A 22,777-nucleotide genomic window follows, 5' to 3' on the forward strand; every position below is an offset into this window, starting at 1 on the left:
GCACCACTCGCTTCGGACCCACCTCCGCCCTCCCTGGGCCCTTTCCGGGCGCAGCTCGGCGGGGCCTGGAGTTCCCACGGCAGAGATCCCCACCGGAGCGCAGGGGCTCGGGCTGGGTGGGGAGGGGACCCGGGTCTCGTCTCCTTCCCCAACTCTGGGGGAGCCAGAGGAGCCGGTAGGATCCCTGGAACTTCAGGACTGACCCGTCGTCAGGAGGTGCTTTTCGTGCACTGCCCGGGCGACGCGAGCCACAGCGGCGCCGGGGCCTGGACTCGGGCCCCGCCTGTCCCCGGACGGAGGGCAGCCCTTCGGATCTCCGCTCCGCGCGGGGGACATCCGCCCCGCGCGGCCCTGCTCCCGGGCCCGCGCGGCTCCCTCCCCAGCGCCCGGTGAAAGGGGAGCAGGCGCGCGCGGCGCTCCCGGGTGAGGACCCGCCACCTGCCGCACCGCGCTCCCCCAACCCCGGCTCAGCAACCCCCACCCGGCCCGGCCCGGCCCGGCCCTGGCACCTTGGGGCGTCCGATCACCGGCTTCGCCTCCACTTGTCCCGGCAGGCACGCGTGCTTTCGGCGGCCGGCGCTCCCTCCTCCACCGCCCAGCTCCCGCGCAGCCCGGTTTCCTGTTCAACAATACAGCGAGGGAGGCACCAGCCGAGAGCGCCCGGCAGAACTTCCTCCCGGGCTGAGGCTGGGCTGCGGCTGCTAGAGACAATCCCCGGTGTCCCGGCTTCCTGTCCCCTCTGGGCCGGGCCAGCGCCCTAGGAGCTCAGACGCCACCCTCCCCCCTGCACCCCCTGGGATCCGGGGCCACACCTGGCTATCTCCAGCGACGTGGAAGCGGCAGGGCCAGGAGGGTGGCATGACAGGGGGAGGGAGGGAGCCTCCTCAACTCCTTCTGGAGAGGCCAGATTTCCCTCCCGCTGTGTGGTTCCATCCCCCTGCCTCCTGGATCCTCCACTGGAAGAGGGCCACCCTCCAAGCTGTCCATTAGGGTGTCCTGGAAGTGGACTCGCTCACCTCAGCATCCTTTCTTTCCCATGAACTTGGGACAACAACACCTACTTCACAGGATCTTTAGGAAGATTGAATGAGATGTACTAAGTACATACAATTCAGTAGTAGTCTCACAGTAGTATCGGAAGGATGCACAGAGCTATTAACGTTATTTTTATTATCAGATGAGCTGTCCTCCTCCTTGGGGTGTGATTGAGGTCTCCAAAGCCCCCATTCTTCTTTAGGCAGGAGGGGGAAGGGAGACACAAACGTCCTCAGAGGCACCTTGCTGAGGGTGGAGGCACTGAGACCAAAGGCAGGGTAGCACCCAGGCCACATGCCCCTGGCCTTGGTCCCCAGCGCTCGAACCCAGTTCCTTTTGTGTTTTCAGAGCCCACCCCCTACAACCCTGGAGGGACTTGAGGCCCTGGAGGGAAGCTGGGGCTCAGAGGATACACAGAAGACCTCTCTCATGGGCTGAAAGGTGTCTTCAAGGACCAGAAACCATAGGGCCAAATGTGTTTCAATCCCACTTTCCTGCAACCTGATTTCCCTGGAACACGTGTTTCCTTCTTCTGTCCTTACGATGGGAAGTGGTGGGCTTCTCCTGGAACTTCAGAGGAAGGGAGCAGCCAAGTAAAGTCCCCTTGGAGCCCTAAAAGCCATGAGCCCTGATTCTGGCCCTCCTCAGCCTTCCCTCCCTGAGCCCCTTCTCTGGCTTTGGATAACCCAGTGGGACACGGTCCCGAGATTTCTCACGTTCCAGTGTCGGGGATCGGTGGACAGGCACAGGAAAGAAGCCGTTGTGGTGGCATTTCAGGGATCAGTGTATGTGGGTAAATCTACCCAAAGGCCCAGAGATGCTACCCCCCTCTCCCTGCCACAGACTCTGACTCCTAGTGGGAGGGGGACAGACTGAACACGGTCACCCCTCCTCCCCTGCATGCCCACTTCTGGTGCACAATGTTTACCGCCGGCCACCCCTCTCCAGGCCTCCTGTGTGCCCAGGGACTAATGAGAGTCGGTGGGGGCGGGGGCATCAGACGGCAGGACGGCTGGTGGTTTCCTCCCAACCACTGGCAGCGTCGGGATTCAGAAGCGAGACCAGAGGTGAGAAAGATCAGGTCTTTACTGCAAAATCATTCAAAAATCACACAGCAGCAGTTCCTTCAGTACATTGCAAAGCGCCGTTCGGGGCCAGCGCGCCTCACTAGAAAACAGTTTATTGCATAAAATGGCGTTTTAAAAATAGTGTGGGCACCACTGAGGTTCACATCAGCTTTCCATTGGAGGTGAGAGGGTAAGAGTCAACTCATCGGGAAGCATCAGCAGCTTTCTGGTACTGGGGAGAGGGTGAATTGTAGTTAATGCTGCTAGTCCCCGGTGGGGGTGGAGGGGGAGGAGGGGGGGGCACAGGCCCCACACAGCCTAAGCGAGCTCCTCTGGGGCCCCACTCCTGATGCCTCCTAGGGCACCTTCTGGCGCGCACATTGTTCTCACGGGCCTGAGATGAGGCCCGGCCTGGGCGGCACCACCCGCTGTCCCAGGCCGGCTCTGGGCCACTGGGGGATCTGGGGCATCTGTGGCTCTGGCCGGTCGCGCTGGGTCTGCGGTGGGGCATTAATCCTGGCTGTGGGGGTGCGGGCTGAGGATGGGGATCCACTTCCCCGTTTAGGAGGCTTTGGTGTGCCAGGCATAGGTGCGTACTGTTTCCGTGACAGGGGACAGACAGGCTGTGTGGCAGCCCCCTCCCCCACCTGCCTACCACCTCCTCTCTTCTATTGCACAACTTATCCAGCTCCACAGGGCTGGGCAGGTGACTCAGCAGCCGAATCACCCCAGGGGAGAGGTGGGAGTAGATTCATCTCTTGACAGTGAAAGGCAGTCTCCACCTGAGGCCCCCAATCCAAGGGGAGAGCTGACAGGACGGCCAGACGGCCCAGGGCTGGGGGTCAGGGGGGCGATGGGTCCAGGAGAGATGGGGGAAGGCAGCAGGGGAATCGCTCCCAAACCACAGGGTCTAAACATCACTTTGCAAACCATTCCAGGCTCGCACTCTACCCCACGCCCCTTCAAAAGGCAATCGTGCTCTGGGGAAATTCTCTAGTCTCTGGCGGCGCCCCCTCCGGGCCAGTCCAGCAAAGCTTTGTGAATTCATGGCTTTGTAAACTGAGGCTAGGCATCCCTCCCACGAGGCGGCCGCCCCCACACATCGCCGCAGCACGGCTGGCACTCTTCCTGGGAGGACGGGGGTCACCACTCCACGGTGCCCAAGGCTGGCCTGGGCTCACTGCCCTCTCTGTGGGCCCCGCCTTCCTCTGTCCCAGCAGGGGTCAGTCAGGCGGTGGGGGGTGGGGGGTGTCCCCCTGAGAGTGTGTCTGCAGCAGCCCCGCCCGTCTGGCTTTGGGTCTGCAGTAGGTGAGGAGGACACGGGGCTGAGGGGTGGGCAAGATGATGACCCGGCCCTGGACCAAGCGAGGGCTCAAAGTGCTCACAGTGCTGGTTCCGAGTCCCTCCCTTCTCCCGCAGGGACCGAGAGCCCAGGCTACGGCGGAGCCAGGGGGCTCTGACGCAGAGAGAGGTGACGCGGAGAGAGGTGACGGGCTTTTCAGGTGAGGAGGGCAGGGCAGGGCGAAAAGAGGCAAGGGAGAGGAAGAGGGTGGTCATCGGGACCGACCCTGACAGCCCCTGGGCAGTTTGGCACGTCGTATTTGAGCCGTGGGCAGCAGTGTCAGGCGCGGGTGAAGGAAAGGCACCCATAGAGCTGACAGGCTCTGGCCCAGCGGCGGCCTGCCCGCCCAGCCACCTGCCTTTGGCCCGCAGGCCAAATGTTCCCACGTGTTTGCTCCGCATGAGAATGTCTGGATTTCTCAGGTGACTTGTGTAGGGTCAAGAATAAAAAAATATTTTCTATTGAAATATGAAGGGAAAAAACCCACCTTAAAAAACTAGACCTTTTTTGAATCCGGAATGTGGAACTGAGCACGTGCCCAAGTGTGGTTTCCACAGTGTTTGAAGAGCCCTGATGGAGGTGCCGTGTCTGTGAGGTGAGCTGGGGCCTGGTTAGTGCAAAGCTCCCCTCCCTGCTTCCCCTGGGACCGGGGGGGGGGCATCTGATGGCGTCCCCACCTTGTGGAGCAGACGGGTGGTAGAGGGACTGGGGGACATCCTCGAGGGCTTCGTCTGGTAGGCTCGTGCTCCAGCTGCATCTGGGTCCTCCCGACAGGGGACACGGCTGGGATACCTCGAGAGTATGCAGGCTGATGCCACAGGCGGCCGGGCTGGCTGCGAGCCGCTGCCCCGCAGTCTCGGGCCGGGGATGGCGCAGCGGCTTAGAGGAGAGCGCTCCTTTCTTGGTACTTGCGCCGGCGGGCACAGCGGGGACAGCCCCCCTTCACCACGGCCTGGCAGCTCTGGTGGAAGACAGTCTTGCACTCGCCGCACCTGGGGGAGAGCCGCGAGCGCCGCTGGTGCCAGGGGGCCGGGGGCGGCCAGCATCCCGACCAGCGCCCGTGGCGGGGTGCGGTTCCACTCGGGACCCCAAGACGCGCCGCGCCGCGTCCCCCCAGGCCAGATCGCTGCCTGGAGACAGTGCTCACCCCCGCGTCACACCACAGGCGCGGACGCTCTCGATTCTAATTCACGTTCTAGAGAGGCCGCTAGAGACTTAGGGGATGATTTCTTGCCCACGTCGAAAACACTCTGCAGTTTAAAAAGCTGAGCCCAGGGGTTGAATCTGGGCCAGGCGACGCCTACTGAAAATGGATGCTCCCACCTGTTCAGTTTTCCACTCCCGTGTGGGCCGGAATGGAGGTTTGGTGGGTGACTCTTTCCACTTAGAGGCTTCTGATCAGGAGCGGTAATGGGATAGGAACGATGATTACCGCAGCAGAGAGCCAGGCAGGCACCAGCCGCCAGGCACCCACTTTGTGCCCGGCCTGTGCCACCACTCCAGGGCAGTAACTCATTCAGTCCCTCCCTCGGTCCGTCTGTAGATGACAACACCGAGACCCTCACTCAAAGAGGCAGCAAGTCACCTCTTCTCTAGGAAGACAGCTTCCCTGGTCTAGGGTAGGGCCCCGCGAGGGCTCTCTTGTCCCCGGAGCTGGACTGGGGCTGGCCGTGACTGCCCAGGGCGTCGGCTGTTCTAGACAACCTCACCGCCACGTGGCACTGGCACAGCTGGGGCGTTCAATGTGCTGCTGCACAACGGTGCCGGGCCTGCCTCCCTGGCACGCTGGGGCCCGCTGGGGGGGGGGGGGGGGGGGGCTGGGTATCCCGCATACCTGACGGTGGTGTCAAACTCGAAGGGGAAGATGATGTCGTGGTGGTGGCAGATCTGGCAGATGAAGCCACGCTGGGTGCACAGGTCGCAGTGGTAGACGTGCTGGGAGGCGAATCCGATCAGGGCATCGAGGAACCCTTCGTACGCCCCGTCTGCGATCTGTGGAGGGCAAGGTCAGGCCGCCAGGCCTTTCGGGCAGCTGTGCTGAGACTGAGGCCATCTGTAAAAGGTGGCCCGCTGCTGCTCCTGGCCCCCTGCCTGAAGATTTCCGACCCCAAGAGAGGTTTCTTCGCACTTGGGCCAAAGAGCCTCCCTGAATCAGGCCGAGCAACACAGGTGTCCAGCAGCCCCATACGCAGAGGTCGCTGGGGATAACGGGCTTGACAGACGAGACCCCAATCCGCAGTACCCTCCCTCGAGGAAAGGAATGTCCCCAGCTGTCACCCCTGTGACCTGGGCTTTGCTGGAGTGCCTGCTTACAGCAGGAGGCTGGTGCTCAGTCATCGCCCCAGGAGCGTGGGACAAGCAAGACGCGGAGCCTGAGGTACCGAAAAGCTGAAGCCTCCCTACCCGGTCCTCCTTGCTGATTTCCCATGAATGAGGGCTCTCTAGAGAGGCCTGGGGGCCGGGAAGGGCGTTCTCACCTGCTGGAGGTCAGCAACACTGTACTTGTGGGGAGACTCCAAGAGGTAATTCCTGTGGTTGAGCCTTCAAAGAAAACATAAGAGGTTCCTTATAAGGGTTTCCATGATCTGGGCCAACCTGTGTTTGTTTTCATTCCTTCAGCTGCTCACCGGGTGTGAACACCTGGCCAGGGCGGTGCCTAAGAGCACAGTCGGCCCCCTGGGTTGGGGACTTGGTCTTCCAGGTGGCCTTGGGCAGATCACTTAACCTCACCGAGCCTCAAGTTTCCTCACCTGAGCAATGGAGCTGTTCTGAGGATTCCTTTATGTAAAGCATTTGGCACAGTGAACGCTGAGTAATTCTCAGCCACAGTTGATAACACTGTGTTGTGTAACTGAAATTTGAGAAGACGGTACAACTTAAATGCTCTCGCCAAACATACACGTGTATACATGTAGCGAGCGAGCTGATGGATGAGCTGATGGATCCCTCCCCGGAGGGGAGGAGTCCTGTCGCAACGTATACATGTATCACAGCATCGTGACGTACGCTTTAAACATCTTATAGGGGCACCTGGGTGGCTCAGTCGGTTAAGTGGCCGACTTCGGCTCAGGTCATGATCTCGAGGTCCGTGAGTTCGAGCTCCGCGTCAGGCTCTGTGCTGACAGCTCAGAGCCTGGAGCCTGTTTCGGATTCTGTGTCTCCCTCTCTCTGACCCTCCCCCATTCATGCTCTGTCTCTCTCTGTCTCAAAAATAAATAAACGTTAAAAAAAAAATTAAAAAAAAAAACAGTGTAATTTTGTCACTTACACTTCAATAAAGCAGAAATGTTTTTCAAAACAATTTGAAGGGATTAAAAAATGTCTATAAGCAACACTAATGAGGAGGAGGAGGAGGAGGAGGAGGAGGAGGAGGAGGAGGAGGAGGAAAGCTACCATGTCTTATATCCATTAACCTGTTTTATCCTCACAGTAATCCCGTGAGGTTGGTACTACCTGAATCCCCACTTTGAGAAGACGACGAAATGGAGGCACAGAGAGGTTAAACAACATGCCTGTGGTCACGCAGCTTGTGTGTGGCAAAGCTGGAGCTTGAACACAGCAGCCTGGCTCCCGAGCTCACATCCTTACCCACCCGGCGAAGGCCTGTGGGTGTCAGCTGTGGTCATGAGTGCCACCATTACATACCAGGGGCAGTGCTGAGGACAGAAATGCATAGGACGTGGTCCGTGCCCTCCTGTGGTCCCTGGTCTAGCTGAGGGACAGATAGTCAAGCATCCGGTTTCAGTGCTACGTGAGAGGCACTGAGATGTGGCCTAAGTACAGCAGGGTCCCATTTCACGGTGGGGTGGGGTGCGGGGGAGACAGAGGACAAGGACAGCTCTACTTTCCACCTACCAATGGCAGAGATCCTAGGGGTTACATCCTGAGGGAAGGATAGGAAACACCTGCAGAAACCCTCCTGGACAACCCCCGCCTGGCTTTGCCATGTGCGCCTGCGTGGGTAACTGGGGTTGGGGAAAATGCTCCAAGCCTAAGGAAAGCTTGCAAACTTGCCCCAGGATGCCCAGGACATCTGGGGGCGGGAGGGTGCCAGGCCCCGGGGCATCTGGAGTGGGGGCTTGGCCATGCTCCACACTATGGCCTCAGGTGTGGTCTGGGGGAACCCCATGTGGGGCAGAGATGACAAGTCCCATCAAGCAGCCAGGCAGGCCATACTGTGCCACAAGGGTGGGGACACTGCCGGCCACCTGCTCCGTTCACCAAGCTGGTTTCTCCAGTAAACTTCCAGTTTTCTGGGAACAGCAAGCTGCCATTCATCACCAGGAAAATGCAGGGGGCGGGGGTGGGGGGCGTGCAGACTGTCCCTGAGCTGGCAGGAAGGGTGGGGCTGATCTGGATGGAGAGTCATCTCTGTTATCTGCCCTCTGTCCACCATCATGGAAGCCCCAGGGACCAGCCAGGCCCAAGGCCTTCCTTGCAAGCCACTGTGCCCTGGGCCCGTCACACTCTCCATGAGGCTTGCAAGTGATTTCTCCACAACGCTCAGTCCCGAGCCAGAGGGGACAAAGCTTGGCCGGGGGGTGAGACGCCACTGCTCATCCTGGCCGTCAGGAGAGAAATCCACACCCCAGGGCCACTCTGGGCCTCTGTTCTCCACGCCACAATCAGGAGACCCCTCTCTGTCCTCTTCAGGTGTGAGGAGGACTGCCTGGGAAGGGGTCAGAGAGATCCACAGGGCTCTCCGGAGGACACTGGAAGACAGAGGCAAGGTTGCCCCTTCACTCCTGCAAGCAGTGATGGGGTAGGAAAGGGCGCGCGAGCAAGGCTGGCACAGCTGGGTTCCAGGCCCAGGCTGGGGTCTCCTCTGAACTCAGGAACCTCCTCTCCCCACCCCTCCAGGGCGTTTCTGTGATGGCTCCTTCCCAAGGGCGGGGAAGGTGCCCTGGGGCTTCTCTGGCCCCTGAAGATGCATCCAGGCCCATCCCCCATCGGAGGATGCCTTTCTCTCAGAGCGCCCACCCCAGCCGGAGGGCTGCCGCTAGCGAAGGGGAACTCTTCCCTGACTTTACTCACACTCAAGACCTGCCCTTCCTTCTCAACCATTCAGGTCCTCAGCCTCCACTCTGGGGGACCCAGGCCAGGCCTCCACACCTCCCTGGGCTAATTACTGCACCAGCCCCTGCGCCCCACTGCTGCCAAGCTGGCCTTTTCTAAACCCCAGAGCAGATAAATCCAAATCTGGTGTGGTGCCCAGGACCTTCGAGGTCTGGCCTCTGCACCTGCAATCCAGCTGCACGGAGCCCCTCACAGGTCCCAGTGAGCCACACTCCCGCCCTTCTCCACATCACAGGCCCCCTTAAGCCAGGAAACCTAGGCCATCCCTCCCTCTTTCTTCTCCTTGGTTCTTTTGCAAAATCCCAGTTCACTATGTACATGCTGTTTGCATTGAGGCAACTCTTTTCCTGTATGTAAGGACAGAGCTCTGGAAGCAGAGCCTAACGGTACTGACTGCGGTGGGATTGGAGGAGTGATCCGAACTTCCTGCTTAATTCTTTTATACTGTTTGAGTACTGACCAACTTTGTAAAGAAAAAAAAAAAAAAAAAAAAAAAAAAAAATATATATATATATATATATATATATATATATATATATATATTTGTAGCAGAATGCTACAAATCCTCAGCTCAGATGCCATCCCCTCTCTGGGAACTTTCTTGGCCCTTTGGCTGTCACAAGGCTGGGTCCAGGTGCTTTCCCTCACAGCACAAGCCATGCTGACCCCGGGCCGTCTGTCTGCCTGTGCCTTTCCCCAGACTCTGAGCCCCTCACGGGGCCCTCACCACAACTCCAGAAGGTCGCATGAGCACAGGGATTACTGGCCCATTTTATAAACAAGAAGGATGAGGCTCAGAGAAGTGAAGCAACCTCTCTGAGTCATACAGCAAGTCTGAGGCCGGGCAGAGTCTGCTCCTGAGCTCTTTCCCCTGCCCCATGTTGCTTCTATTGGTGTGGCCTTGTTCTCTTGAAGGCTGGTAGGCTGCACAGTAGGTATGCGGTGCTGCTACCCAAGGATGGGAACAACAAGGCCAGAGAGAAAGAGGCAGGGCCGCCCAGCAGGTCAGCCCAGACAGGTCAGTAAGGCCGATGACCAAACAATCTGAGCAGGGTGTGGACAGGCGAGGCCAGTGCCTGGGATGCACCCTGCAGGCACCTGGTCTGCTCAGGTCTGTGGAAGATCCCCTTGACTGGGGTGGGTGACGACAGGGAGATTTCACCACCCTGGTCAGGGGGTCTGGAGGGCAGATTCTCTGGAGCCCTGAGGCCTAGAATCTCAGAAAGGAGGGCAGTGAGTGAAGACCCAGGCACCCAGCTGATGATTGAGACAGGCAAGGCCTCCCCGGGAAGCAGCCTGCTAGGGTCCCTCATGGTGGCATCCAGGGGGCTTTCTGGTCCTGTGGAGACCAGGGCTCAGCTGGCTGCTCTGGGAGCCTATGAGGAGCCAGCCTCTCCCCTGCGGCAGCTCGCTCCTTGAGATCCCCAGAGGTCTGTACTGGCACTGCCCGGGCCCCAAGCAGCCAGGCAGAATTGGTCCTGGGAGATCAGTAACCAGGACCAAGGAGCTGCAACCTATCAGAGAGGTGGTCTCTGGGCCAGCCCAGTGCGGAACTGTGGTTGGGGGCGGGGAGGAGGGGGACTGTGAACTGCTCCAAGTCCCCAGAAACCCAGCAACAAAGCCCAACTGGACAGTAGGCACCAGCTCCCCCACCAGCACAGCCCCAAGAAGGCCGCAGCCTGGGCTAGAAGGCGTTCACGATGGGCACAGGAAGGCCCTAAGCTCATACTCAAGCACAGCATCACCTCTCAATCCTAAGCAGGCCCCCGAGCGCTGGGGGCCCAGAAGCTTCTTCAAGGGCATCCTGAGGGTCCCACCCTAACCTTACCCTCTTCTGAGGATTCTGGGAGGGATGCCATGCCAGACGGCAGCAGAGCAGCCACGAATGGGGGACTGGGGGGGGGGGCAGGACAACACTGTCCAGCCTTCTCACAACATGCCCCCCTTCCCTCCTTGCACGCCCCGGAGCTCTCTCTGTTCTTCCCTCGTATGGGGCCTTCATTCAGGGCCTGAGCGCACCGTTCCTTCCATCTGTAACACTCTTTCCTGAGTCTTCCCCTTTCTAACTCTGACTCATTCTCCAAGGCTCATCTTATATGTACATTCCCCCAGGAAGTCTTCCCGGCTCTGCCCTCCTCCACTCCGGATTAGAGGGCTCACCTCTGTACTTCCAGGCATCCTGCCTCCCTTCTAGCTCCCTCTAGGCTGTTGTAGCAGCTCTACAGGCTGTTGTAGCTCTAGGCTTACTCATCTGCCTTCCCTGTGAGAGGGTAGGACCGGGTCTACCTTGCTCAGTGTGGAGCTCACAAAGCTGGCTCAGTGCTGAGCACTTGGTATGTTCTCAGTAAATAACTGTTAGATGAATGAGTAAATGAATGAATACATGAACAAATAAAAACCACTCCCAAAGCTTGCGGTAATTTCCCCAACCTAGTGGGAAGGTGATTTCTGCTCGGCCCTGGCATTTTTCCCAAGGGGGCGTCTTGGGCGGGCACTAGCTGCATGCGTGTGTGTGTGTGTGTGTGTGTGTGTGTGTGTGTCCGGGACGCTCACCTCTTGCTCAGCTCCTTCAGGGCCCCACTTCGGCACAGGCCCAGGTAATCCCCCAGAAGCTTCAGCTGCTCCCGTCTCCTCCGGACAAGGCGCATCTGCTCCACATGCTCGTACAGCGAGGCGTTCACCAGCTGCAGGTTGATGAGGGGCTGGGCCCGGATCTGCGTCAGGAACTTCAGAGCCTGCCGGCAGATCTGGGACACCACCAGACGGCAGACGGTGGCGGTTGGGGGGGGGGGGGGACAGAATGGCCGTTCGGTGAGCATCTCTGCGACAGGCACAGTATTACCCACCCACTCACCCGCCCTGCCACCACCGTCCAAGGGAAGCGGTGCCATCTTCATTATACAGATGAGGAAACGGAGGACCAGAGATGAAGTGACCGGGCCTAGGTCCACAGCTCATAAAAGTCAAGATCTGAACCCAGTTGCCCTAACTCCCAAACCTACTCTCCCTCCCAGGCACTAGCTGCGGTCCCTCCCCGGCCACGTTGGGTCAATGCCCCTCTCCCCCTGGGCCTACAGATCCTTCCCACTATTTCCTGTTTTCCCAGCCCCCATTTTCCTGCCTAACAGAAACAGGCACTGCCCCAGCGCCGACTCAGGAACCAGGTGACTGTCTGAGTCAAGCTCCAGCCACGGGAAACTACAGATCAGACACAGCTTAACAAGGTTTCCCGAGCGCCCCCGCCCCAAGCTCTGGCCAGCAGCACCAACCAGGGCTCCCCCAAGTCCCCGTGTGGAGGGGAGCGAGCAATCCCAGCCTCTCCCACTGACAGGGTGTTACAGGTTCTACCCTCGGCCCTGACCCTAATGCCAAAGCCGGTTACTGAGCGCCTACTATTTGCCCGACGGTGGGCTGCGGATGTCAACCATATCCTTTCTTCGGGCTGATGACAATTCAATGGGGGAGGTGTCACCACCCCCATTTTACAGATGAGTAAATGGAGGCTCAGAGAAGCTAAAGTGGCTTATCCAATCTACCTGCAGAAAGCAGAGCCCGGGTCTAAACTGAGGTGTTGTCTCTGCACACTTGGCTGCCTCATTAACTACCAAGAAGCTTCTCTCCCCTTCAGTCTCCTCCTTGGTGTAATAAGAAGGCCGGAGGATCTGAGATGGTCTCCACCATCAACTACCATGCAGTGGTTAGGAGTCGGGCTTTCAAGTCAGAATTGAATTCGAATCCTGGCTCTACCACTGCCTACCAGTAGGACCTTGTGACACTTATTTAACCTCTGTGACTCAGTTTCCTTGTCTAGAAAGTGGGGAAAAGAAAAGCATCTCTTACGGAATTATTTTGAGTTTAGGTTAAAATAATAATAATAATAATAATAATAATAATGCAGGGGCGCCTGGGTGGCTCAGTCGGTTAAGCATCCGACTTTGGCTCAGGTCATGATCTCCAGGTTCGTGAGTTCGAGCCCTGCGTTGGGCTTTGTGCTGACAGCTCAGAGCCTGGAGTCTGTTTCAGATTCTGTGTCTCCCTCTCTCCCAGTCCCTCCCCGCTTGGTGTGTGTTCTCTCTCTCTCTCAAAAATAAAGAGATAAACTTAAAAAATATTAACAATAATAATGTAAGCTCCTGGCACCTAGCATATCCTCAGTAATGGGAGCTGCCTTCAGACCCTGAGTGCCTGCGCAGCCCAGCTGTCCCCCGAAGCGTTAGGAATGTACCAGGGCCCTCAGGAGACTGTCACACTGGGGGCTTGGGAGCCTCTGGCCCCCTGTCACCCAGCCCCACTGCTATCTCTTGCCTCCCGCAGCAACAGACAACTCCTCTTCCCACTTCCTAGTGCCCTGAGGTGACAGCCCCCGAGCCAACAAGCAGCCCAGCAGCAAAGCCCTGGTGACTGCTCAGACTGCTCTTCTCCGTCCTGGCCCAGCCCTTCCCACGACAGCTTAGGCCTTGGGCGAGGCTCAGATGAAATAATACACAGGAATGTGTGCTGAAAGCTGCCAAGTGCTGCGGACGGACGGGCAGGAGCTTCCTGCTCCCCAGGGACTGCTCTTGTCCTGTGGGCTTGCCGGAGACAGTCAAGAGAGCAGCCCCAGTCCCGGGCTGACGTCCTGCCAAGTGCCAGCCAGGCCTCGCACAAGTGGGTCAGCCGGTGGTAACAGCGAACAATAAGGCCCTCAACCCGTGAGCCAGCCACTTTGTATTTCGAATTTTCCCGTTCTTGCGTAGGCCAGGGATCTTTGAGAGAGCAAGAATGAGCGCTGGGTATTTCCTGATCTCAGCTATGCCGAGAAAAGTACCGTAATTTTCTAGCTGGAAAAAGGAAGTGGCACAAGGATTACAGCAATGAATGGGAAGATGGCTTAACAAGTGTCCGGATGTTGGGGCGCCTGGGTGGCTCAGTCGGTTAAGCGTCTGACTTCGGCTCAGGTCATGATCTTACGGTTCACGGGTTTGAGCCCCATGTCGGCCTCTGTGCTGACAGCTCAGAGCCTAGAGCCTGCTTTGGATTCTGAGTCTTCCCCTCTCTCTGCTTCTCCCCCACTCGTGCTCTCTCTCTCTCTCTCTTTCTCTCAAAAATAAATAAATGCAAAAAATAAAAAATAAAAAAAACAGTTGTCCGGATGTTGTAAATAGCGAGTATGTTTTATGGCCAAAGAATTATTTGCATCTGTGGCGGTTCTGAGGTTTAATATTCTATATGCAGTTAGTTAAATACTTATCACTGAGGGCAGGAGTGAGGACAAGGTAACCAACAAAAAGCCAAAGTGAAGCTAATGTCCTTGGGGTTCCGGTCCCCAGCAAGGTGGAGGCTGGGGTGGCACGGAATCTATGAGTCACGTTCCCTGTGCTCTGACGACACATCCACACGTCAAGACTGCATGGCCAATAGGCCTGGGTCTTGAGAAACAAATAGCTTCTTCTTTGTGCTTCTGTGTCTGTCTTAAGCAGAAATCTGTGCCTTTGGGAGAAAGCCAAGTTTGTGCTCCTCCAGGCAGGCTCTGACCAAGTGAATGAGGGGCTGAAGGTGTGGCAGGCCTCAGGAGAAAGAAAGGGCACTGATGTAAGGCTCTAAGAGACTGGCGGGTGCCATCTCCTGTAATGTCCTCTGAGGCAGGTACTTATTAATCCTTCTTTATAGATGAGGAAACTGAAGTTAAATAATTTGCTAATGGTAACATAGCTAGGTAAGTGGGTAAGCTCAGGTGGAGAAGAAGAAAAGAGAGATCTTAGAATACATCTTATTCAAAAGCATTTGGTGAACATAAAAAAGTACTCAAGACCAAATCACACTAAATGGTACCAAGTGGACAGAGCCTGTTATAAATCAGTATGAGTCCAGAATGATCCCAACTTTACAAATGTATGTAAACAAATATACAGAGAAGGCTGACTGCTCCAAGGGGAAGTACAGCCAGTTGGCCAGCCCACCCATCCATCCACCCGTCCATCGGTCCACATCCATCTACCCATCCCTCCATCCACATCCATTCACCCAACCATCTGTCTACATCCACCCGCCAACCCATCCGCCCATCTATCTATTCACAACTATCTACCCACCCATCCCCCATCCATCTAGAAATATAATCTATCCTAACTATCTTTCCTTATCTATTCTTCCTCTCCCTCTCTTTCTCTCTCTCTCTAGTTGCTGGTGCCTTAAACAGTTTTGTCCGTGGCCATGGGAGCTGCAGAGAACCACCCTCAGACCTCCACCTGAGGAACGAGGCAGGCACTGACAGAGTTCTGCCCAGGGGCTACAGACCAGCAGCACAGGTTTTTCTTGGTTGGCCCTCCCACCATCATGGGGCCTGAACCAGTGACCCTAAATTCCCTAGAGCCAAACTCCTCCACACAAAGAGCAGCAACAAAGGGGAGCGACCATTCCTTTGTCACTCCTCAGCCCTGTGTGGCCACGACTGGTTGGGCCCAAGGCTTACCGGGCGCTTGGTGAGGTCCCAGTTGTGGATGATCCTGGCCGGAATCACCGAGGCATCGTCCTGGTGGCAGATGTCGCAGTAATAGAGGCCAGAGAAGGCACAAAGCTTGGGTCGTACAAACGAGAAGCCAATCTGCCGGGAGCAGCCTGGGGAGAGGGACGGCAGGAGAGTGAGCAGTGGCGGGGCCAGAGTCTGGGGACAACGCAGAAGCTCCTAGGCAGAAGGACCTGCTATTTAAGGAAGGGGCAGACATAAAAGGAGGACACAAAGATCAAACAACCGTCACTCACATGCCCACCGCTGAGAAACAACCCCATTACTTAGTCTTTACGACAAAACACCGTTACAATTATTGCTGTCATTTTGCAGCCGAAGCAGTCGGTGCACAGAGAGGTCAGGAGACCTGCCCAGTCACAGGACGACTAAGTGGCAGAGCCGGTAATCGGATTTGGGTTGGGTTGGTGTTAGAGCCCACATCCTCTTCTACCTAGCTGCCTGTGTTCAGTGTTCCCACTGCTTGCTCACCAATGCCAACCTCCCGTAGGCCCACCCCTCCACTGGGGTCCAGAAACGGAAGCAACCGAGTCAGCGCCTCAGCAAGCAGGGTAGGAGCTGGGGCCATGGGGCCGGCCGACAGGCAGGGAGTAGGTGGGGAGGCCAACCGGAGGCAGGACCGTCTGGACACTGCCTGGTGCCAGCTTGGAGTCAGAGAGGCCGGACATCTCAGGACAGTGGTGCAGGGTCCGGCTTCAGCTCCTCTGCTGGAGGTCCCTCCACAGCGGCGGGCGGTGAGAGTCAGAGTGGGGCTCAGATCCTGAGCACATGCCTGCCTCCCACAGGGCCAGGGGAAAGAGGCCCTCTGGCCTTGGGACGAGAAGGGCTGGCTCTTCTGCCTAATAGCTGCCTCATCCTAACCTTCGTCGAGGTTTTACGAGGTTCCATTTCAGTATCTATAAAATTCAGCTGCTCCTTGCTCTCCTGTGGGGGTGATGACCAAGTTTAAAGGAGATGAGGCTTTGAAAGTGCCCTGTGAACCATGAAATACAGCCGGATGCCGGCGGTGGGCATCCACCCGGCCACAAAGCCATGCCTGCAGCAGGAAGGAAGCCCAAGCCCCCAGATTCAGTCTCGGCCTGAGGGCTGGCGGGTGAGAGGCACAGTGAGAGCCGCCCCCTGCCAGCATTCACACCCACTGGGGGACCCTCCCCACCAGCCCTGGGGGGCCTGGCCTCCTCCCCGAGCCCAACACCCACAGGCGGAAAGGGCAGAGCGTGAGTGTTAGGGGTTGGCGGGTGTGAGGAGGGAGTGAGCAGGGACTTGAAAATGTCTTCTGCAGGAAGAAAACCGCAGACCACTTCCTTCCGGATGCCCGAAGCAGACTTTCCCTCCGGTCCCACAGGCTCCAGACAACAGGATGGTCCCCAAACCACCTGCAGCCGCGTCTCCTGCTAGGGCACCCTGCGGCAGGGCAAAATCCTCACAGTCCCCCTGGAGAACCGAAGGTGATGGAAACAGGGGTCTGGGTCGGGGAGAAGAGCTAGAAATGGAACGTGAGCCATGGAATATCTCACTGCCTTGAAAAGCAATGGGGTGGAGAGGCCCTGCGGGGACACGGCCAGAGCGAGGCTCTAGGACCGTCAAGGTCCGCATCTGGCTTCACCACAGGACAGGTTATTGTTAGGACTAAGTTAAATAACCCAAACAAAGCAGCTGGCCCGGTGGTCCCACACAGAAGAATCAGGCTTGAGGACAGTAATGATACGGCAGAGGTACTGACGTAGAATGATATCCATAATACATTCCTCAGTAGAACAAAACCAAGTTGCAGAACAATATATACAGCTGTGCTGGCCCGTATGGTGGCCACAAGCCACAGGCGCCCATTTCAATTTAAATACCTTTAAGTTAAACTGAAAATTTGGTTCCTTAGTCACACTAGCCACATTTGAAGTCCTCAGGGGCCACAGATGGCTTGTAGTTACCATATTAGCACAGATCTAGGATAGTTTCACCATCGGAGAATATTCTATTGCACAGCATTCAGTAGGATGAGCCCATTTTTGTTAAGCGAAAAAGACTGTGTGCACTTGCAAAAGCATGCAGAAGTACTGGAAGGGTGCCGTGCTCCTGCTCCAAAAGAATCCAATGATAGGGTGATATAATAATGAAGGGGGCGGAGAGCACAGCTCCCTGGATGGAGCTCCCTGAGCAGAGAAAGCAGCACCCGGCAGAGCTGTGCACCCACAGGTCCCAACCCTCGGCAGGGTGCTGGCCTCGGTGGGTGCTGGGGAGGAGCAGAGGCTACGTCTGCTGCAACATCCCAGGGGTGGCATGGGGGTGCTCGTGGAGAGCCAGGAAAGGGCAGAGAGCCTAAATCGGGAGCCCCACCCGAGGCAGAGTGAGGCGGGCAGGCTGGGGGTGGCGGGACAGCAAGGGGGCACCTGCACAGAAGCAGCCCTGGGAGTCGAGGCCTTTCTCCGTGGGGATGGCCACGAGGTACCGCAGCAGGAAGCCGTTCTCCCGCGTGGCGAACTTCAGCACCTCCTGACAGTTTTCGTCCAGACTCCCGCCCAGTGTCACCGCCTCCTCGGCTGTCTCCAAGTAGGACGCCAGGACCTTGCGCACCAGCTCCCTCCACAGGGCGGCCTCCTCAGCATTCCCGGCCTGCAGCTTCAGGACGGCCTTGGCCGTGATGATTTTGAAGAAGGATGGGCCCCCGAGGCTCGTGTCTGGCAGGATGTCTCGGATGGTCTCAACTCCGTGGCTGTCACTTAACATTTTCTCGTTGTTTCTCACTCGGAAGCATTTCAGAGACTCCAAGGATAGGGAAAAAATATAGGGCATCCAGGTCCTGTCCGTGTACAGGTACAGAAGGGATTCTTTAATAGCGTCTGGCTCGGGAACTTGGGCAGAGGACCAACAGAACTGCGTGCCCTGGAGAGTCTCGGGCTCAGTGGGTGGGTCCGGGTGGGAGGGGAGGCCACCCTGGGGGGCGTCTGGGGGATCCTCGGGCTGCTCCGGGTACTGGATGTTCACCCACTCATCCTCCTGCTGGGGCCGGCACTTCTGTAGGGCCTCCCGCACCCGGTCCAGCCAGTCCTCGGCTTCGTCCTGGGAAGAGGCCCGCAGGGCCAGCTTCCTGCCAGAGAAGACCAGCTCGAAGCGGCCGTCGCCGTGGGCTGGCCCCACGGCCTCGCAGCGCAGCAGGGAGCAGTTCTCCACGCAGGTGCGTTCCTCGGTGTTCAGGTAGAGGCGGAACTCCAGAGGGGAGAGCTCGCAGAAGAGTTCCTTCCAGATGCCCATCGCCCCCCGCCGCTCCACGGTGCCCAGCTTCATGAGACCCCGGAATGGGTTGGACAGCCCTGGGGGCAGAAAGAGGCACTTTAGACGGCGGGCCAAGCCTCTACCTCCCGAGGCCCTGCAGCGGGTGGGGACAGGGGCTGCCGCGAGAACGCTTTAGGAGTGCCTTCGTCCCATCCGCACCCTCAGCTGTTGACCTTGTTCCTGAATTTTACTGAGAAAAAAAAAAAAAGGACTAAAAAAATTACCTCCACAGAGCCCTCACTATGGCATCTGTACCCACACTCAGACTTCCCCCTTGTCACCGGGGATGAACTTCCGGCTCAGTCTGAGGCCAACTCCTCCGTCTGCACAGGGGACCCCTCCCCACCGCCCACTCAAGGACAGGGACGTCTCTCCAGCAGCCCCCCCCCCGCCCCCACCGTGTCACTGCTTTCTCCCTTCCCTCCTGGCTCGTTCCCATCAGCACACAAACACGCTGTTATTTCTGCCATCTTTAAAAATAGCTTTCTTGATGGCACTCACATCTCTAATTACCACCCTGTTCCTCTGTCCCCTTTACAGAAAACCTCGAGGAAGTGTCACAACTGTCTCTGGTTCCCCTGCTCCCGTTCCATCTTGAATCTGCTCCAGTCAGGTTTTTGTCCCCTCCTTCCACTGAAACGGCACTTGGGAAGCCCCATGCCCTCCTTGTCACCAAATCCCAAGGCTAATCCTTGGTGCCAATCTGGCCTGACCCATCAGTATCTCAGGACACAGCTGAGACCCTCCTTCCCTCATGAGACACTTCCCTCACACGGCTGCTGAGGGGCCACTCTGGGTACTCCTCCGCCACGACGGGCCACTCTTCTGTCCCCCGGGCTCACTCCTCCGCCTCTCCCTGACATGTCAACATTGGAGCACCCCAGAGCTCAGTCCTGGGTCCCCTTCTCCATTGACACCCACCTCCTACCTGATCGTGCCTACGCGCAGGGCTTTATGCCAACAGCTCCCCAGCGTTTATCTCCAGCCTGAACCTCGCCCTTGAACTTCAGGTTCAGATCTCCGCCTGCACCATGTACGGCTGATATCGAATAGGCATCTCAAAATTGACATGCCCAAAAATCAATTCCTGCCCCTCCCACTGCAAACCAGCTTTTCTCCCAACATCCCTCATCTCATAAATGGCAAACTGCATCCTTCGAGCTGCTTGGGCTAAAAACCTTTCCTTTCTGTCACACACATACACACGCAGCCCATCAGCGAATCCTGCTGGCACATCCGGAACCCTCTGCTTCTCACCACCTCGACCGCTACCACACGGGCTGGATGGCTGTCACCCCTGGCCTGGCTTGTGGCGAGAGCCTCCTGACTGGTCTCTCTCCCCTGAGGTCCTTCAACATACGAGCCAGGATGACTCCCCATTTAAAGGAAGTCAGATCACGTCCCTTTGCCCCAAACCCTGCAATGACTGCCATCTCCCTCAGAGGGAAAGCTAACGTCCCTTCTGTGGCCCGCGAGGCCCTCCGTCACTCCGCCCTCATCTCTAACCACCCCCTTCCCATCTCCTTGGTTTCCTGGGCACGTGCCCATGGCAGGATCTTTGCATCTGTTCCCCTGCTGGAGCCACACAGGTCGGCCTGTGCCTTCCTGCCTCTCTCCCTGCACATCTCCTCAAATGTCACCTTATCTGTGAGGGCTTCCTTGGCCACCCATATGAAATAGTACGCTCCCCCCCGTGGCACTCCCAAGTTCTCCATAGCAATTATTATCATCAGTCCATACTATACATTTACTTGTTAATTCCCTTCTTCCCTGCCTCTTGCACTAGGATATAGGAAGTCTGTGAAGACAGGGACGTTGCTTTGCTTCCTGCTGTGTCCCCAGCACCCAGAACAGCCTGGCACAGCACAGATACTGAATAAATACCCGCTGAATGAGCGTGTGCCTGGACACCACACAACCCTCTATGCTCCCTGGTTCCTAGGGCTCTGCCAGCAACTGGGGGGTCCAAAGGACGCACAATTCTCTCTTCCGCAGCCTGAACTAGCCTTGGAGATTTCAGATAATTGTATAGGGTCTTCCTACCCTTCAGGGAACCTGACGGCCTAGGCATGAGGCACACTTTCTCTGGCATGGTTACACGGACTACAAGAAAAACTTAAAAGAAGCCAGTGTGGAGACCAGGGCTCTCCTAAGCTAGGAACCTGGCCGGAATCGTCTGCTGGGTCACGGCAAAAGAAAATGAAGTGAGAAAGAGACCGGCTCCAGGGCAGACTTTTCTGTTTGTGGGGGTTGTGGAGAAATTCAGTTATGGTTACTGAATGCTTTTTAGAATTGCACAGGGTGCGGAACTCGAGCTGGCCTCATTGTAAACAGCGCACAGAGGACGGCTAACAGATGGCAGAGCTGATACACCCCCACCAGAGCTGTTAAACAAACCATCGAAGACAGAGGTCTCGGGAAGGGGCACTGAAATGCCTTCCGGAGGCAGGGTTTGCTCTGAGCTACAGGCAGAACCCAGAGTCGTGCATAGTCACACGACCTCAGGGGGAGAGTTTCAGTATTTCAATATATGAAACAGGTTTGGGGGCATGATACTGTGGAGCTCTCATGAGAAAATATAGCACGTTTCCTGAAATGCTTCCCTGAATTACTCAGCAAGGGTGTTCCTGATTACATTTTGGGAAGAGGTTTTGCTCGTGAGAATACACTACCCAACCGATAATGGAAAAGAGGGCTCTGGCACTGCTCTCCAAAAGGCACTGTCCCCGCGGCAAGGTCACTGGAACCCTGCGGTCACCTACCCATCTGCCTGCGGTGCACCACCCTGAAGTTCTGGTGCTCCTGGGCCGCCGCTGCCCTGCTTGGCCGGCCTCCTGGGGAAGGCACGCACGCTTGGTCTAAGGCCCCCGTGGAGTGGCTTTTCCTTGGCCCTTGAGAAAAATGCCGGAGGAGCCCAGGCCTGGACTCCGGAGTCCCTCCGGAAGAAGCCACGGAGTGTTCTGAAGGGCTCTCTGCGGGCGGCTCCTGGGGAGGCCGGTAGAAGTCATCCTCTGAAATCCAGCTCCTGCTCTTCTAGTGGGAAGGGAGGGAAGACATAGGTGGTGTTTGAAGGTTTTTGTGTGTTTGTTTTGTTTTACAGACATCTTGATGGAGACACAATTCACCGATCATCAAAGGAACCCATTTAGAGCGCACGACTGAATAGTTTCAGTGTATTCACGGAGTTGTGCAACCAGCACCACGAACTTCACAACATTTTCATTCCTCCAGAAAGAAACCCCGTGCTCGGGAGCGGTCAGTTCCCATTTCCCCTCAACCGCTCCAGTTCTAGGCCACCACTAATCTACTTTCTGTTTCTAGAGATCTGTCCATTCTGTTTACATAAACAGAATCTTCATTTATGGTTTGTCTTTTTATTCATTTGTATGTATATTGATTTTGGGGTGTGTGTGGGGGAGACAGCATGAGCAGGGGAGGGGGACAGACAGGCAGAGAAAGAGAGAGACAGAATCCTAAGCAGGCTCTACACTCAGTGTGGAGCCTGACGTGGGGCTCAGTCTCACGAACCTGGGATCACGACCGGAGCCAAAATCAAGAGTTGAACGCTCAACTGAGCCACCAAGGTGCCCCAATATAAAAGGAATCTTCTAAATGTGGTCTTTGTGTCTGCCTTCTCTCTGAACATCAGGTTTTCTAGGTCCATCCATGTTGTGGCAGGCATCAGTATTTCTTTATTACTAACTAGTATTCCAAGGTATGGATGTAGCACATTTGGTCTGTCCGTTCATCAGCTGATGGGCATCTGGGTTGTCTCTGCTTTGGGGCAATTATGAATAATGCTGCCATGAACATTCACGTAACCATTTCTGTGTGGACGTATGTTTTCCATTCCGTTGGGTACATGTCTATGAGTGCACCTGATGGGCCATTCGGTAACTGTGTCTAACTTTCTGAGGAATTTCCAAACTCTTTCCCTAAGTGACTACACCATTTTACACTCCCACCACATATGGAGATTCCAATTTCTCCACATCCTTTCCAACGTTTTTATTATCTGTTTGATTATAGCCATCCTCACGTGTGTGAAGTACCGTCTTGTGGTTTGGGTTTGCAATTTCCCCAGTGTCTAAGGACAATGACACCGAGCATCTTTTCACGTGCTCAGTGGACACCAGTAGATCTTCTTTGGAGAAATGTCTATTCGAATTCTTTGCCTATTAAAAAATTTTTTTTAATGTTTATTTATTTTTGAGAGAGACAGCGAGAGAGTGGGGGGGGGGGGTCAGAGAGAGAGAGGGAGACACAGAATCGGAAGCAGGCTCCGGGCTCTGAGCCGTCAGCACAGAGCCCGACGTGGGGCTCGAATTCACGAACCATGATCTGAACCGAAGTCGGAGGCTTCACCGACTGAGCCACCCCACCCAGGCTCCCCTACGTCTCCAACTGATTTTGAGTTAATTCTTGTGTATGGTGTGAGGAAGGGGTCTACCTTTATTTTGTCGCAGGTGGACATCCCATCAT

The 22,777-nt window shown here is 56.6% G+C and overlaps 2 protein-coding genes across 18 annotated transcripts in view; both read right to left on the minus strand.

Annotated features, from left to right (window-relative positions):
• The window catches only part of ARHGAP27 (Rho GTPase activating protein 27), a 34,501-nt gene extending 30,293 nt beyond the window's left edge, over nt 1-4,208 (minus strand). For 4 of the 5 annotated variants that reach the window (XR_006964692.1, XM_047093464.1, XM_047093465.1 and 1 more), the window contains exons 1-2: nt 4,122-4,208; nt 510-619 (exon numbers count right to left, since the gene is read on the minus strand). Coding sequence is in view for 3 of the 5 variants with exons in the window: in XM_047093464.1 (XP_046949420.1) it covers nt 510-619; nt 4,122-4,201 (190 nt within the window). In the remaining 2 variants the exon portion in view is untranslated. Of the gene's footprint in view, nt 1-22; nt 140-509; nt 620-4,121 lie in introns of those variants that run through there. The other variant, XM_047093468.1, reaches the window with a different exon arrangement.
• A 116-nt stretch (nt 4,209-4,324) lies between these two features.
• Nucleotides 4,325-22,777, minus strand: part of PLEKHM1 (pleckstrin homology and RUN domain containing M1) — a 44,683-nt gene continuing 26,230 nt past the window's right edge. For 6 of the 13 annotated variants that reach the window (XM_047093454.1, XM_047093462.1, XM_047093453.1 and 3 more), the window contains 7 exons: nt 21,058-21,328; nt 17,413-18,333; nt 14,972-15,117; nt 11,074-11,267; nt 5,922-5,985; nt 5,279-5,436; nt 4,325-4,436 (listed from right to left, as the gene is read on the minus strand). In XM_047093454.1, the coding sequence (XP_046949410.1) occupies nt 4,325-4,436; nt 5,279-5,436; nt 5,922-5,985; nt 11,074-11,267; nt 14,972-15,117; nt 17,413-18,333; nt 21,058-21,328 (1,866 nt within the window). Of the gene's footprint in view, nt 4,437-4,482; nt 4,982-5,278; nt 5,466-5,921; nt 5,986-11,073; nt 11,268-14,971; nt 18,334-21,057; nt 21,329-22,777 lie in introns of those variants that run through there. The other 7 variants (XR_006964689.1, XM_047093456.1, XM_047093457.1 and 4 more) reach the window with 7 other exon arrangements.

Source organism: Lynx rufus, unplaced genomic scaffold (assembly GCF_022079265.1).
Source record: "Lynx rufus isolate CCGP_SWC_20201006 ecotype Redwood Valley unplaced genomic scaffold, mLynRuf1.p SCAF_34, whole genome shotgun sequence".
In the NCBI taxonomy this organism is placed as follows: domain Eukaryota; kingdom Metazoa; phylum Chordata; class Mammalia; order Carnivora; family Felidae; genus Lynx; species Lynx rufus.